This window comes from Chiloscyllium plagiosum, unplaced genomic scaffold, assembly GCF_037043375.1.
Source record: "Chiloscyllium plagiosum isolate Xiang-an unplaced genomic scaffold, Cpla_swu_hap1 HiC_scaffold_3, whole genome shotgun sequence".
Lineage (NCBI taxonomy): Eukaryota > Metazoa > Chordata > Chondrichthyes > Orectolobiformes > Hemiscylliidae > Chiloscyllium > Chiloscyllium plagiosum.
In genome coordinates, this window is record NW_028270141.1 from 7,279,744 (window position 1) to 7,296,642 (window position 16,899).

The 16,899-nt window shown below is 42.0% G+C and overlaps 1 protein-coding gene across 2 annotated transcripts in view; it reads right to left on the reverse strand.

Moving 5' to 3' along the window:
- Nucleotides 1-16,899, reverse strand: part of LOC122540602 (uncharacterized) — a 46,030-nt gene that overhangs the window by 16,093 nt on the left and 13,038 nt on the right. For both annotated transcript variants that reach the window (XM_043676566.2, XM_043676527.2), the window contains exons 3-8: nt 11,801-11,935; nt 10,544-10,666; nt 7,148-7,270; nt 3,989-4,111; nt 2,159-2,281; nt 1,264-1,386 (exon numbers count right to left, since the gene is read on the reverse strand). In XM_043676566.2, coding sequence (XP_043532501.2) covers nt 1,264-1,386; nt 2,159-2,281; nt 3,989-4,111; nt 7,148-7,270; nt 10,544-10,666; nt 11,801-11,935 — 750 coding nt within the window. The remainder of the gene's footprint in view (nt 1-1,263; nt 1,387-2,158; nt 2,282-3,988; nt 4,112-7,147; nt 7,271-10,543; nt 10,667-11,800; nt 11,936-16,899) is intronic.

Here is a 16,899-nt window from a genome sequence, read left to right on the forward strand (position 1 = left end):
TTGCGGCTGTACAGGTCACGTTGGAATATTGCAAGCAATTCTGGTCTCCCTCATATCGGAAAGATGTTGTGAAACTTGAACGGGTTCAGAAAAGATTTACAAGGATGATGCCAGGGTTGGAGGATCTGAGCTACATGGTGAGGCTGAACAGGCTGGGGCTGTTTTCCCTGGAGCATCAGAGGCTGAGGGGTGAAATAATAGAGGTTTACAAAATTATGAGGGGCATGGATAGGATAAATAGACAAAGTCTTTTCACTGAGGTCGGGGAGTCCAGAACTAGAGGGCATAGCTTTAGGGTGAGAGGGGAAAGATATAAAAGAGACCTAAGGGACAACTTTTTCACGCAAAGGGTGGTATGTGTATGGAATGAGCTGCCAGAGGATGTGGTGGAGGCTGGTACAATTGCAACATTTAAGAGGCATTTGGATGGGTATATGAATAGGAAGGGTTTGGAGGGATTATGGGCCGGGTGCTGGCAGGTGGGACTAGATTGGGTTGGGATATGTGGTCGGCATGGACAGGTTGGACCGAAGGGTCTGTTTCCATGCTGTACATCTCTATGACTCTATGACTCTATGAGAAGTGCCCTGGATTATATTAGTGTGGAACAGGTGCTTTATTAATGCAAGTTGCTGTTACGGTTCAATGTGGGTCTTGAGCTGGATACATGAACTTCATAATATCACTCAGAAATACCTCTTTGCACCTTGATGCATGGTTTTTAATGATTTCCTCTCATACTTAGTGCAGTTAAGACTTATAATGAGAACTCCTCATGAAATAATTACCCTGATATGCACGCTGTAACTTGGGGTGATAGATTTACATTTTTAGAAATCACTTCAGTTGATATTCAACATTAACAATGAACCATAGAATGGAACATATTAATATTAATATTTGTTTAGTTTAGTTTACATTACAGTGTGGAAACAGGCCCTTCGGCCCAACAAGTCCACACCGACCCGCCGAAGTGCAACCCATCCATACCCTACATGTACCCCTTACCTAACACTACGGGCAATTTAGCATGGCCAATTCACCTGACCTGCACATCTTTGGACTGTGGGAGGAAACCCATGCAGACACGGGGAGAACGTGCAAACTCCACACAGTCAATCGTCTGAGGCAGGAATTGAACCCGGGTCTCAGGCTGTGAGGCAGCAGTGCTAACCACTGTGCCACCGTGCCGCCCACAAATAATTTGCTGGGATTATTGAGTGGAAGTTTAGATAAACAACATGATATTGCTAAGTCACTTACGTGAGCAGGTTTTCTGATCTTCATTCAATGTAAAACCTGGACGACACCGGCAGTGATACGATGTTGCTGTGCTCACACAGATGTGCTCACAGTCATGGCTTCCAATAGCACACATATCCTCACCTGAAACATTGCATTAAATAATTGGATTGTATCTACAAAAGTTGATGAAGGATATAATCTGGCATTCATTGTTGCAATTTAATTGTAGCCAAAATCAAAATACTAATATTGCAAATATAAATGTGTTATTAGAAGTATTTCAGTGAGGAATGTAAGAAAACCTACAATTGGTCTTGCTGATAGGTGATCTTGGAGATTATTTGTGGATTGAGTTGCTTGCGAGGACACATCAGGAGATATCGGAACCAATCAGGCAGTGTTCGGACAGAGTTAAATTAAGCTGTCCACCCTCATCTCCTCCATCAAGCTGTTCCTTTTTAACTCATCAGTTTCTTACCTGTCCTCACATGACTCAATGACACATTTTGTTTGACAATGCTCCTGAGAAGTGCCTTGGATTATATTAGTGTGTAACATGTGCTATATTAATGCAAATTGCTGTTATGGTTCAATGTAGGTCTTAAGCTCGATAGATGAACTTCATAATATCACTCAGAAATACCTCTTTCCAACTTGATGCATGGTTTTAATGATTTCCTCTCATACTTAGTGCAGTTAAGACTTATAATGAGAACTCCTAATGAAATACTTACCCTAATATGGACGTATGTACTTTGGAGTGATAGATTAACATTTTTAGAAATCATTTTAGTTCATTTTCAACATTAATAATGAAACTTTGAGCAAAACACGTTAATATTAATATTTGCTGGGATTATTGAGTGATCTGTGGAAGTTTAGATAAACAACATGATATTGCTAAGTCACTCACGTGAGCAGGTTTTCTGATCCTCATTCAATGTAAAACCTGGACGACACCGGCAGTAATATGATGTTGCTGTGCTCACACAGATGTGCTCACAGTCATGGTTTCCAATAGCACACATATCCTCACCTGAAATATTTCATTACATTAATTTTATCTTAACCACAAAAATTGATAAAGAAAAACACCTTAGTTTTCATTGTTGTGTTTTAACGGGAGCAAATATCATAAACTAAAACATTGCCCACAAAAACGTTTTATTTATGTCAGATATATAAGCAAATGTACAATTATTAATCAAAAAAAGTGGTATCGGGCTTGTCAGAAATCATTGGTATGGCTGATTGCCTGTCAGACTGTATTAGAGGACATTTGCAACCCAACATGCATCTAATTTCCTGCCAAGCACTGAAGTGACATTAGCAGACTGTCATCGAGATATCTGGGTGAAATGGTGTTTGTGGTCGACAAGGTTCCCCATTGGAGACTGATTAGCAAGGTTAGATCTCATGGAATACAGGGAGAAATAACCATTTGGATACAGAACTGGCTCAAAGGTAGAAGACAGAGGATTGAGGTGGAGAGATGTTTTTCAGACTTGAGGCCTGTGACCAGTGGAGTGCTACAAGGATCGGTGCTGGGTCCTCTACTTTTTGTCATTTACATAAATGATTTGGATGTGAGCATAAGAGGTACAATTAGTAAATTTGTAGATGACACCAAAATTGGAGGTGTAGTGGACAGCGAAGAGGGTTACCTCAGATTACAGCAGAATCTTGGCCAGAAGGCCAATGGGCTGAGAAGTGGCAGAGGGAGTTTAATTCAGATAAATGTGAGGTGCTGCATTTTGGGAAAGCAAATTTTAGCAGGACTTATACACTTAATGGTAAGGTCCTAGGGAGTGTTGCTGAACAAAGAGACCTTGGAGTGCAGGTTCATAGCTCCTTGAAAGTGGTGTCGCAGGTAGATAGGATAATGAAGAAGGCGTTTGGTATGCTTTCTTTTATTGGTCAGAGTATTGAGTACAGGAGTTGGGAGGTCATGTTGCGGCTGTACAGGACATTGGTTAGGCCATTGTTGGAATACTGCTTGCAATTCTGGTGTCCTTCCTAACGGAAAGATACTGTGAAACTTGAAGGGTTCAGAAAAGATTTAAAAGGATGTTGCCAGGGTTGGAGGATTTGAGCTCTAGGAAGAGGCTCAACAGGCTAGGGCTGTTTTCCCTGGAACGTCAGAGGCTGAGGGGTGACCTTATAGAGATTTATAAATTTTGAGGGACATGGATAGGGTAAATAGCCAAAGTCTTTTCCCTGGGGTTGCGGAGTCCAGAACTAGAGAGCATAGGTTTAGGGTGAGAGTGGAAAGATATAAAATAGACCTAAGGGGCAACTTTTTCACACAGAGGTGGTATGGGTATGGAATGAACTGCCAGAGAAAGTGTTGGAGGCTGGTATAATTGCAACATTTAAGAGACATTTGGATGGGTATATGAATAAGAAGGGTTTGGAGGGATATGGGCTGGGTGCTGGCAGGTGGGACTAGATTGGGTTGAGATATCTGGTCGGCATAGATAGGTTGGACTGAAAAATGTCTTTCCATGCTGTACATCTCTATGACTCTATGACTCTACTGATCATTCAGGATGTCTGAGTTTCTGTCGTAACATACAATTTCAGATGTACCAGTTGCATTACCAGACCTCATCTTACTGAATTAAATACCATAGTTATGGCATTACCTACCCATGAGAGATTTATGAACAATTCTATGAATTAATTTCATTTGTTTACAACATTAACAGTGTGGGTAAAAACAGGCTAATGGTGGGAGACTTACGTGAGCAGGTTTTCTGATCCTCATTCAATGTAAAACCTGGACGACACCGGCAATAATACGATGTTGCTGTGCTCACACAGATGTGCTCACAGTCATGGTTTCCAACTGCACACATATCCTCACCTGAAATATTTCATTAAATTTAATATCTTGTCCACAAAAATTGGTGAGGGATATAAATGTAAAATGAATTGCTGTATTTTGATTGTAGCAATAATCACAATCAAGATATTTCATGTAAAACTATTACAAATAATTATTGTAGCTATACTGAGAAAATCTACAGTTAATGTGCTGACATCTAGGTGGGTATCATTAGGGCTATTTGTACAAATGAGCTGTAGGCAGTGGGTGAAATCAGAGCTAACAATGTAGATTGTTAATTACATGTTTTATAATCAACCATGTACTGTTAGATTAGAGTGTATTACAGCTCTATCTTGGTCTCCTCCTTTATTCATAACTTTTTGACCAAGTTTTTAATCACCAGCCACACATTCTCTTTTGTCTCATTAACAAGTTAGTTTGACAATGCTCCCATCAAATTAATATAAATGCAGCTTGCTATTAATAAAAATGGATAACATGCTAGACCTGTTAACTTCCTCTAATATCATCTTAAAATGTTTATTTTTATATTGAAGGATTTGTATCATTGTTTCCAGTCATGGACTAAAAGACAATTGTGATTTTCACTGAAATAATATTGAAAGAGAACACCCTTCATTGGACTTGTGTACCCATGTGTGATTTATTATCTGTTTTGATATTCAATATTTAAGTAAAAGTTAATAAAATAATGAGCTTGAACATAAGTTACCTGGACAGCAAACTATCAGAGAAAATAGATTCTGAAACTTCTGACTAACATCTATAATTAAGTTAATCCATAAATAGAAGCACCTTTTTAATTAAAATTGAGAATAGTGGTTCTGATATTAGTTTGAATCTCTGAATTAGTTGATTCCAATATCCAGACTGATGCAGCCATTCAGAACACACAGGGCTGAACCTTACCTTCTTTTTTGGCTAAGCTTGAGTTACATTGTGTTTTTATTCAGAGTTTTGTCATTGCAAGACCCGGCAATGTCTCTGGTTGTATCTGACCAAATGTGCTTCATTAATGACCTACCACAACTCTTTGGTGTCTCTAACATCCAATTTCCCATCCCATCTTACCACACCTCTTTTCTCAGTGGCTATTCTGAATTCACCGACATCCTGTTCACCAAACCATCTTGCACCCCAGACTAACTGTTAGGCCAAGGCTACCCTGCATGGCTCCTGACATTTGCCCTGGACATTGCACTCAAGGGGAAATAGTTGCCCCAGTTTGTGGGCAGGGTCCCGGAAGTCCTGGAGGACAGGTTGGTAATGACATGGGATTTCCTCCTCCACCAAGACCAGCTGTGGAACTCACAACGTCAGACCATGCCAGCCTGGTCCAATGTTGCGATCTGGGTTAAAGCAGTCTCCTACAGCATTGTAGGAAGAAGGTCAGTCTCCATCACAACTCTGCTAGGGTAAGTTCCACCACCTTTTTTCTGATATTCCACATTCCCTCTAACTCTGCCACTGTACTCACTTGCCATGAAGGTTCAAGTTCTACCACTCTCACTAATGCCTGCAACACCGTTCCCATTCACTCTCACCCAGCCAACACATTGGCCTCAGCACTGCCTTCTCACTCATTCAGGACATCACCCCAACTGGACCAATTTTCCCCCACTTTCCCAATGCCCCCCACTTTCACCTGCTGTAATACAGCCCGTCTCTCTCTCTCTCTCTCTCTCTCTCATTGCAGGAGAAAAGCAACAACATTAGGGCCAAAACAGTTAAGATGGTGGTGGTCTGCCCATCTTCCAGCTCCTCGCCTCTTTATGAAGATCCTAACTCTGACCAAATTAAAAACAGAAGAACTGTAGATGCCACACCTCAGAGTCAAAAATAGAAATTGCAGGAGGAGCTAAGCAGGTCTGTCAGCATCTGTGTAGAGAAACAGAGTTGATGTTACAGATTGAGTGACCCATCCTCTGAGCTGGGCCTGGGGCTGATATCAAAGGTTACCCCGATTTACTGTGCTAGGAAACCCTGAATGGAGGCTATCCTCCTTGACTTAATTGAAGATTACTGACGATTGTGACAAGCTGAACAAAACAAAAGAAGCAATAAATTGCAGATGCTGGAAATCCAAAACAAAAACAGAAATTACTGGAGAAACTCAGCAGATCTGGCAGCATCTGTGCAGAAAGAAACAGTTCCAGGTCCGATGATCTGTCTTCAGAACGATGACAAGCTTCCCAGTTTTTGAGTCTGCACTATGTGAATCAACAAGACAGCAATAATTTAAGTCTAGAAAGTTTGGCTAAGGGGGCAACGTGGAAAAAGCAAGGGAAGACCAACGACTCAGGGGTACTGAGAGCATGCCGGTAAGTTCAGAGTCATTGTGCTCTATGATCGGAGGCAAAAAGCCCTGAGATACAATCTGGGCTAATCCCTGAGCTGGGTGTGTGTTTCTGAATTCACACTGTCACTGCTGCAACATTACAATGTGAGTTGTTCTGGCAGTTCAAGGTGCAGTGTTATAGTAGAGAGCATCTCGTAAGTTGATTGGAGAGGGGCCGTGAGGATTCTGAGAGGTTGGCACATCTCTATGGACATGAGGTGCATGTGCCTGGAGACCATGGAAGGTGTGCTGAGATGTTGGTGCCTAGTTTCCAACATGGAGGTAATTTACAGCAAGCAGCTAGCTGAAGCAGCCAGGAAGCTGCTCCGATTTCCTTGTTGTGTTTTCCTCAACGGTGGACTTGTTTGACAAGTTTGGTAAGATGGGAAGCTGAATATTAATGTGGTAGATTGGCGTGTTAACAAGACGCCAATCTACAAGCAATGATCAACAAGCAATGATCCCCATCAATTAGCAACTCATTGCTGCCTAGCGAGGATCTAGCCATGCCACATATGATGTGCGTAAACGATGGCATGAGTCTGTCCCAAAGGTGATAGGGACATTGGAGCCTGAATCCACCACCTGTTACTCACACCAATCAGCTATCTACCTATTAGATTCTGCACATGGACTTGTTAGTATTTGTTGGTCTGTTCAAGTGAGATACCTTTGAAAGATTGGAAGGAACACATTAATGGTAAATTACGTACGTGAGCAGGTTTTCTGATCCTCATTCAATGTAAACCCTGGACGACACTGGCAGTAATACGATGTTGCTGTGCTCACACACATGTGCTCACAGTCATGGTCTCCATTGGCACACATATCCTCACCTGAAATATTTCAATAAAATATCTTATCCATAAAAATTAGTGAAAAGAAAACAACCTAACATTTTTTACAGGAAAATAAACTGGCAACGTCAATATAAACATTGCCCAGGAGAAGAAAATGTCCTGTTAGTAATATTTCACATGGGCGATATGAGCAAGGCTACAGTTACTGCCCTGAGAAAGTGATGACGGATCTTCGTAATAGATTAGCTGTAAAACTGAGCTACTCGTTTTGCTATTTCAGAGGGTAGTTACATGTAGTCGTTAACCCAATTTAACTGAAGTTCCATATCACTCTCTTCTCCTCCAAAAGTTGTACAATCTAGTTTCTGATCGACTATACTAATATCCCCTCATGTAGCTTGGTAAACTTTGTTAATGCTCATGTGAAGTATGTTGTGACATTTTATAATGTTACAGTGGTTATGGAAATATAGGCCGTGGCTATGTATGAGTACTATGCTGAGCATGTGAACCTCATAATGATACCTAGAACTGATCTCTTCCACTTTGCAGGATTTGATTCACTATTTTATAGAATAGAATCCCTACAGCATGGAAGCAGGCCACTTGTCCATATTTTAGGGCAAGGAGTATGTGATTTGTGGCCATATTCATTCTAATTGATGTGGATAAGAATCAATATTTGTCTTCCCACCTCATCGAAACAATTTCTGCATGGTTCCCATGTCACCAAGCAGCTGCCAGTGACAGGAAATACAGACATATTGCTACACACTAGGTGCAACAGGCAACCTGCTCCTCTTAAAGAAGGCACAGTGGCTCAGTGGTTAGCACTGTTGCCTCACAGCACCAGGACTCAGGTTCGATTCCCATCTCAGGTGACTGTCTATGTGGAGTTTGCACATTCTCTCTGTGTCTGTATGGGTTTGCTCTGGTGTCCTCCCACAGTCCAAAGATGTGCAGGTCAGGTGAATTGGCCATGCTAATTTGCCCACAGTGTTAGGTGCTTTAGTCAGGGATAAATATAGATTAGGGGAATAGGTCTGGGCGGTTTACTTTTCAGAGGGTCAGTGTGGACTTGTTGCCCTAAAGGGCCTGTTTCCATATTGTAGAGAATCTAATCTCAGGCCTTAGTCTGCAATTAAGCTGGAAAAAAAATGATTGCAGCAATTAAAATTCTTGTGGATTTAACACAAAGGCAGGTACAGTGCTGGTGCCAAAAGTGGGCAAGAGAAGAGCCCATCCCTGAAACTCAGCAACCCACAGGGATGCTCTTAGAGAGGAGTGACAGCAGTTAGCCAGAAATGCTAACCACAGGAGGTTGGAGCTAAAGATCTGGAAGTTAGATAAATATCATGGTGGCTTAGTGGTTAGCACTGCTGCCTCACAACGCTAGGGACCTGGGTGTGATTCCACCCTTGGGTGACTGTCTGTGTGGAGTTTGTACACTCTCTCTGCATGGGTTTCCTCCAGGTGCTCTGGTTTCCTCCCACAGTCCAAAGATGTGCAAGTTAGGTGGATTGGGCCATGTTAAATTGTCTGTCGTGTGCAAGCTAGGTAGGTTAGCCATAGGAAATGCAGGGTTATATGGATGCCCTTCGGTGGGTCAGTGTGGATGTGATAGGCTGAACTGCCTGCTTCCACACTGTTAGGATTCTAGGTCTAATGCTCTCATGTGAATTAGTCAGGTTATATGTTACTTATTAACTACAGTCTCTCATACTGCTCAGTGCACCACGTCCCTGTCACCCCCAGTCCCTGGAACTCAATTCTAGGCCTAATATCCTGATATTCTCAGAAACGTAATAACGTTGCTAGCTTCACACCACCTCTTATGGCGGCCACATGGTTCCAGCTCTTGGTGGCCATACCATCCAAACACAAGGTCATTCTACCCTTTCTCTTGCAGGATAAGGCAATAAAAGGGAGCTGGAGCAGAGCAAGTGGAGGGCAAAAACATTTGCATCTCTTAAACACAGATGGCTCCCAGCATTGTCGAACCTGTTGTGACGGTGCTCACAGCATCTAATGTCACTGAGAACTATGAGCATAATGATTGCATCTTGCAAGCATTATGTTCTTTTTTACTGCCAGCACATCCTCATCCTGTTTTCCAGTAAAATAGGCAAACTGCTGACAGTGTGACACTTGCTTCACACCCCTAAACCAGTCCATATTCCTCTTTTGAATTCATACTTTCAGACGCCAAAGAATGGTCATCTGCCCAAACATAGTACACCCAGAGGAAGGAGACAGTGCAATAACACAGCATTAATGTAGAGGTCCAGTCTCTTGCTCCATTGCTGCATCAGCCTATGGTACTGCACTTATATTGGATGTGAGAGAGATAAGCTCATGACAGGTCATGGCACGAGTGGGCTACAACCAGGGCGGAATGAAATGTCAGCTCATATTGCACTTGAAACAGAACTCTGTTCTTCTCTCCCTTCATGGAGATTGTTGGATCTGCTAAGTTTCTCCAGGACTTCCTGTTTTTCTTTCAGATCTCCATCATCCACAGTATTTTGCTTTTATGAAACATTTGCTTGTTTACCCATTCACCGGAGGGTAAGAGAGACATCAGGTGAGCGAGTCAATGAGGCTGCAATACAGGATATTGCTGGAGAACATGCACATCCAGATGTTGGATACATTGTCTAGCCTGCGAAGAGGCATGAATCAGACCTGCTCCAATATGATAGAGAGCATGCTTGTAAAACCTGCCAGCTGAGCCAGCTCTGTGTTAGGCTGAAGACTCAGAGGCTGTCTAAGTATCTGTTGGAGGCCCTGTGTGGTCAGATTGCCTGTTCCTCTGATACCCAATAGTGTGCAAAATATACCAAAATTCCCCAAACAGTCCAGAGTACTTCCAGATAAATTCTCATGGAAAGAATGTCCAAACATTTAGCTCACCTCCAACCAGGGTGCCTGACTCTCAATTATCTGGCTGTTTCTTGCTTCTCCTTTTAGGACTGGACAATGCAGATGTTACCAGAACCTGATTTGTCCAAAGTTGGGATATCTAATCTCACATGAGTAGGTTGGGCCATGTAATGGTAAATGCAGCAACCTGAAACCAAACCATTGAAGTGCAATCTATAGCTAGCAATCCAAGGCACTAGCTGTCCCGAGTGAAACAGGAAAGGCCTATCTAGCAGTGCCAGACGTAGCACTATATGAATACATTCTTCACCCGAAAACTGAATAATTTGGCTCATGCCACCTACAACCAACTATGTTCTTACAGGTAAACCATGTCCATCAGAATATAGCAAGGCCCACGAGTTTCAGGACTGGTTTGGGACTTACGTGAGCAGGTTTTCTGGTCCTCATTCAATATAAAACCTGGATGACATTTGCAGTGATAGCCCGTTGGGGTGTTTACACAGATTTGCTCACAGTCATGGTTTCCAGTGGCACATATATTCGCACCTGAAATATTTCATTAAAGTTAATGTATCTTATTCATAAACAATTTAACATTCATTCATGTACCCTAATGAGAGCAATAATAATAAATAAACAGCTTACTGTTTTATTAAAAATATTTTAAAGGGATAATGTGATCAAACATGGAGCACTGTGAAAATGGTGATAAAGGTTTTGAATATTATTGAACAACACTAGAATAACCAAACAGCAACGAAACCATTCAAGGAGCCTGAGTAGAAAAGTGGAATCTGTTACATTTACATTAGCATGAAAGCAAATCTTATGTTTCATATCTTGTGACTTCATCCCTATTTTGGAGCATTAAATAACTTAAAGGAACGATCTAAAAATACACTGGTCTGACTTGTATCAGTGATGCTGAAGTCCTACCATTGAACTGAAAGTGGGGGCTGACCCCGATCGGGCTGGGCTGATGACATTGCTGAGGCAGCCTAACCAAGGAGATGGTAAGGTTGCCATCAAAGATAAGTATGTCTATTTGGAGAAAGGTGAGACCTAATGGGGAAAGCCGTTGGAGTGCTCATTAAGCTGAGGTGGTATCACTGCTGTGCGGACAGCCATTGGTGCCAGAGGGGGTCCCTCTATGAAGTATAATGTGCCGATTAAAGATGTGTAATACTGATAGTGTCCCATTTATAAACTCTGGGAGTCACCACAATTTATCTGGAAATCACCGCAGAGCAGGAGGGGCCCTTAATGAGCCTCTGATGTAGTTCAATTAGCCTCTTAATCACCAATTTTCCCACCACTGGCAATATGGCATATCAGCAAGAAGATGTTGTTCCCTCCTCCTGATACTATCACCATCGCTTTGCCAGCCATGCCATCATCAATGGGCATGGAAAGTTCAGACCATTTTCCTTCCTTGGGCAATCCATTCAATATCTTTTTAATGTGTAACCTCTCAGAAGATTAATCTATTACCAGTATCTGCACTCATAGTGCAAGAACAAGAAAGTTCTAAAACCTTGCAAGAACTGTGGAAGAATGTTTGATCATTATTTTCCACATCTTAAGGGCTAAGGCAATTTCCTACCACCTTCAACCAGATCCAAACTCACAGAATCACCCTGTCCTTTCGAACAGGCAAACTCCTGATAGTTGATGACTTACGTGAGCAGGTCTTCCGATCTTCGTTCAATGTAAAACCTGGACGACACCTGCAGTAATATGACCTCGCTGTACTCACACATATTTGCTGGCAGTCGTGGTTTCCCAGGGCACAGAAATCTGAACCTGAAACACGTTCTTTTTTAAGAAAAGGCTATGATAGTCACTTTAGATGGAAATGGAACATTTATTAAGAACAAAAATGGCATAACTTAATTTCTCATTGGCATATCAACAAGCAATGTAACTTATGAAACCAAGTGTTAAGTAACCTATTCTAATGGATCTTAATCTTAAGTGTTTTAACCAGGACCCTTACAGCAATAAGTTATATTAAACACTGTATACTTGAATTATTATTCCTGCAAGCCCCTTCATTTGGGGTCACCATAAATAAATAAGCGATAATGCAATCTCATCACTTCGTCCTTATTTGGACAAACCACTCAACAATAATTTAGCAGAAAGTGATACAGATATCATAGACATGATGCACTGAATTGCCTCTCTCTGTGTCATAACTTTTCAATATTTTTATGGACACTTAGTGGGAACAGTATTTTTAAAAATGCTATAATGGCAAATATCAGTTTTCACTTATTTACATTGCCCATTCAATATTTTGCAAGATTATTTGGAATTCACGTGTAATGATTTATAATTTAACAACCTTTGTTCTTTCTCCTTTTATTGTCTTTTACTTGTATGTGGCGTGTGAATATCACGTGTGTGGCCAACATTGATTGCCCAGCCCTAATTGCTGGAGGTAGAAGGTGGCAGGCTTCCCATCACCAAACCTGCCACAGGGTAGATACAGGATTACAGCCAACATGACTGAAATCATAGACAACTTGAGTCCTAGAGAAGTCTGCAATGTGATGAAGCCCTAACACTCTGCCATTCTGCTACATTTTGTGTATTGCAAAAGTGATTTAGCTACTTTTTCTGATCATGTGACCAACCATCCCATATTTTAAGGGATTGTCCATATTCTGACATTGATTTCACTTCCCTTAAGGGATGTCTTTTGTCCCTTGTTTCTAGTGCAGGGAGAATAAGCCTTGGGGGTTTCCTCTTACCTTGATCTATTTCTTTGTGAATATGTGTACTGTGCGTCATCAGCTACCGGTGGGCATTATGGTGAGCTCCTTGTCCATTCCTATGATTAGCATAATTAACTTGCTGGATCAAAGTCATTACAAATGATCTTCTTTGGAAGTTAGATCATTTTAGTTAGAATACTTGGAGCTAACTATGTGGTACTGACATGGAATGAAATAGAATCATAGAATCCTCACAGTGCAGAAAGAGATCAGTCGGCCCATCGAGTCTGGACTGACCCTCCAAATAGCATCACACCCAGACCCAGTTCCCTACTCTATTCCAGTAACCCATTTCCCATGGCTAATCTACCTAACCTGCACATATTTGGACTGTGGAAGGAAACCAGAGCACCCGGAGGAAACCCACACAGATACGGGAAGAACATGCAAACTCCACACAGACAGTCACCCAAGGCTGGAATTGAGCTGGGTCCCTGGAGCTGTCAGGCAGCAGTGCTAACCACCATGCCGTCCTTCTTAAATTTTTATTTTTGAGTAGGCATTTGCAAATTTAGTATGAAATGTATTAGTATTTGAAATCTGGCATTTAAATTTGGTGATTGATCAACTTGACATCAGAGCAAAGAGAAGTGAAAGAAAGGAGCTCTCATTTCTTAAAGTCAACTGGAGCATTTACACACAATTTACATTCCCCTACCTCCACCACAAAGGTAAAATTGCTTCACATAAATCTTTTAAAAATCTATGGATATTGCCATTATTACATAACATTTAGCATTTTAATAATGTAGGCCCAATGAAAATCCACTTTAAAATATGTTATGGCCTCAAAATCCCTTGGAAAAGCTGCCAGTGGAAATGTAACGCAAATCTCATTGTAGTTTAATTTCCGATAGTAAAATCATACATCCTCCATCAATAGGAGACAATCTGTCTATCTAGTTTGTGCTGATTCTTTGAAAAAGCATTCCAATTGCATCCCCCAGTTTACTGCCCACCAACCTGCAAGTTAGACCTCTTTAAGTACAGCTATGTACAAATGAATGAGGAGCAGGTGTAGGATACTTAGCTTCCCAGTCTGCCATCTTACTCTGACTTCAATTCCACACTCCCACCTCCCCCTGACAACCTGTCAACTCTCTAAGAACTCTGCTTCCACCATCTTTTCAGGAAGAGAGTTCCCCTTCCTATGCTTCTAAGTTTATATTTCAAAGACTCTCGACTCTCTCAGTCTAGTTTGCCTAATCTAGTTTGAAATGGTGACCCCAGATCTTAAAGAAAATGACCCTCATTCTACATTTGCCAATCAGGGGAAACATCCTCTCCCCTTCTGCCTTTTCAACAATCCTCAAATTTTTATATTGTTTCAATAAGTTGTGCCTTACTCTTCTAAATCCCCGCAGGTACAAGCCTAGTTTGCCCAATCTTTCCTTATAGGACAGCAGCTCATTCTCGGTATTATTCTGGGAAACTTCCCCCAATCTGCCACCCACCACTTGCTTACATCTTTCCTTAACTACAATACTGTGTTTCGTACTTACAGATACACTGTCACTATATAATTGAAGCATAACCCCCTCCTTAACATTTTATTCAATTCCCCTCAGTAAATGATAACATTCTATTATCTTAAATTCTTCTGCCTCCACCATATCTGCACCCAGGAGGACCAGTTCCAGCACAGAACACACCAGATGGCCTCCTTCTTTAAAGACCGCAATTTCCCTTCCCATGTGGTTGATGATGCTTTCCAACACATCTCATCCACTTCCTCCACCTCCGCCCTCAGACTGCCCCCCTCCAACCGCAACAAGGACAGAAACCCCCTGGTCCTCATCTTCCACCCTACCAACCTCTGTATACATTGCATCATCCTCCACTATTTCCATCATCTACAAATGGACAAAGGTATATTTCCCTCCCCACCTCTGTCTGTTTTCCATAAAGACTGTTCCCTCCGCAACTCCCTCATCAGGTCCATGCCCCCTACCAACCCACCCTCCCCTCCCAGTACCTTGCCCTGCCACCGCAGGAATTGCAAAACCTGCGCCCACACCTCCTCCCTCACCTCCATTCAAGGCTCCAAAGGAGCCTTCCACATCCATCAAACTTTCACCTGCACTTCCACACATTATTTACTGTGTCCGTTGTTCCCGATGCAGTTTCCTCTATATTGGGGAGACAGGAGGCCTACTTACGGATTGTTTACTTGTCCCAACATCTCTGGGACTTGCGCACCAACTAACCCCACCGCCCCGTGGCCAAACACTTCAACTCCACCTCCCATTCCACCAAGGACATACAGGTCCTGGGCCTCCTCCATTGCCACTCCCTCACACCCGACAGCTGGAGAAGAACACCTCATCTTCCACCTCCGGACCCTGCAACCCCGTGGCATCAATGTGGATTTCGCCAGTTTCCTCATTTCCCCTCCCCGACCTTATCCCAGTTCCAACCTTCCACCCCCCCTCATGACCAATCCTACCTGTCCATCTTCATTCCCACCTATCCACTCCACCGTCCCCTCCAACCTATCACCTTTACTCCATCCACCTATTGCACTCTCAGCTATCTTCCCCCCAACCCCCCCCCACCACCTCCCATTTATCTCTCCACCCCCTCAGCTCACAGCCTCATTCCTGATGAAGGGCTTTTGCCCAAAACATCTACTCTCCTACTCCACGGATGCTGCCTGACCTGCTGTGCTTTTCCAGCACCACACTCTTGACTTTAATAATTCTTTGCCGTACGTCCATCTAACTCCCTATTGTGTTTGGTGCACTGGGACATCCTGATCTCAGTAGCTCACAGCATTGCAATCTCTTACCTTTTAGGGAAGATGCTCCTTTTTTATCCTTCCTTTTAAAATGGGCAATTTCACATTTCCCCATATTATGCTCCATTTGTAGCATCTTGGCCCACTCACTTAACTTGTCAATATGTTTTCATAACCTCCTTTGTGTCCTAACTTGGCTTCCTACCTTTTTTTGTGTCATCAGCAAATTTGGTAACCATACCTTCCATCCCTTCATCTAATCATTTATTTGGATAGTTTACAAAACCCAAACAAAAATAGAAGTTGCTGGAAAATCTCAACGGGTCTGGCAGCATCTGTGGAGAGAAAGCAGAGTTCAACATTTCGGATGGAGTGATCCTTTAGAAGGGTCTCATTTCTCTCCACAGCTGCTGCCCAATCTGTTAAGCTTTTCCCACAATTTCTCTTTTTCTTTCTGATTTACAGCATTCGCAGTTCTTTTGGGCTTTATTTAGTTCAAGTCCCAACATTGATCCTTGTGACACACCACTAGTTACATCTTGCCAACTTGACAAAGACCCACTTACACATATTCTCTGCTTCCTATTTGCACACCAGTGTGTTATCCTTCCACTAGGATATACTACCCACCTCGGCCATCAGCTTTTATTTTCTACAATAAAGTGTGATGTGGCACCTTATCAAATGCCTTCTGGAGACCCAAGTACTTTACATCATTAGTTTCCTTTTATCTACAACACAAGTTAATTCTTCAAAGAACCCCAATAGATTGGTTAAACATAATTTCCCTTTCACAAACCATGTTGACTCTGCCTGACTTCCTTGAATTTACCTCAGCCCTACTATGATGTCTTTAACAATAGCTTCTCCCTATGACAGACATTAAGCTAATTGACCTGTAATTTAGTTAATGTCTTTGAATCTAATGAGACGGTCCCAAATTAAGGGAGTTTTAGAAAAGCAAAACTGTTGCGTCAATTCTTTTAAAACCTTAGAATGAAGTCCATCAGAACCAAGGCACCTGTTAGTTTACAGCTCCAATAATTAACTCAGTACCATGTCTCTGCTGATGGCGATTTTATTGAGATCCTCCTTCCCTTCCACCTCCTGATTTATTATTGTCCTGGAATATTACTTGGCTCATGCATTGTGCAGACTAATGAAACATATATATTTAATTCATCCTGTTAAAATCTTGAATGGTTATCACCATACCTTTCTGATTAGTTCTCTTTATTTCTTCCTTAACACCTCACTCTACC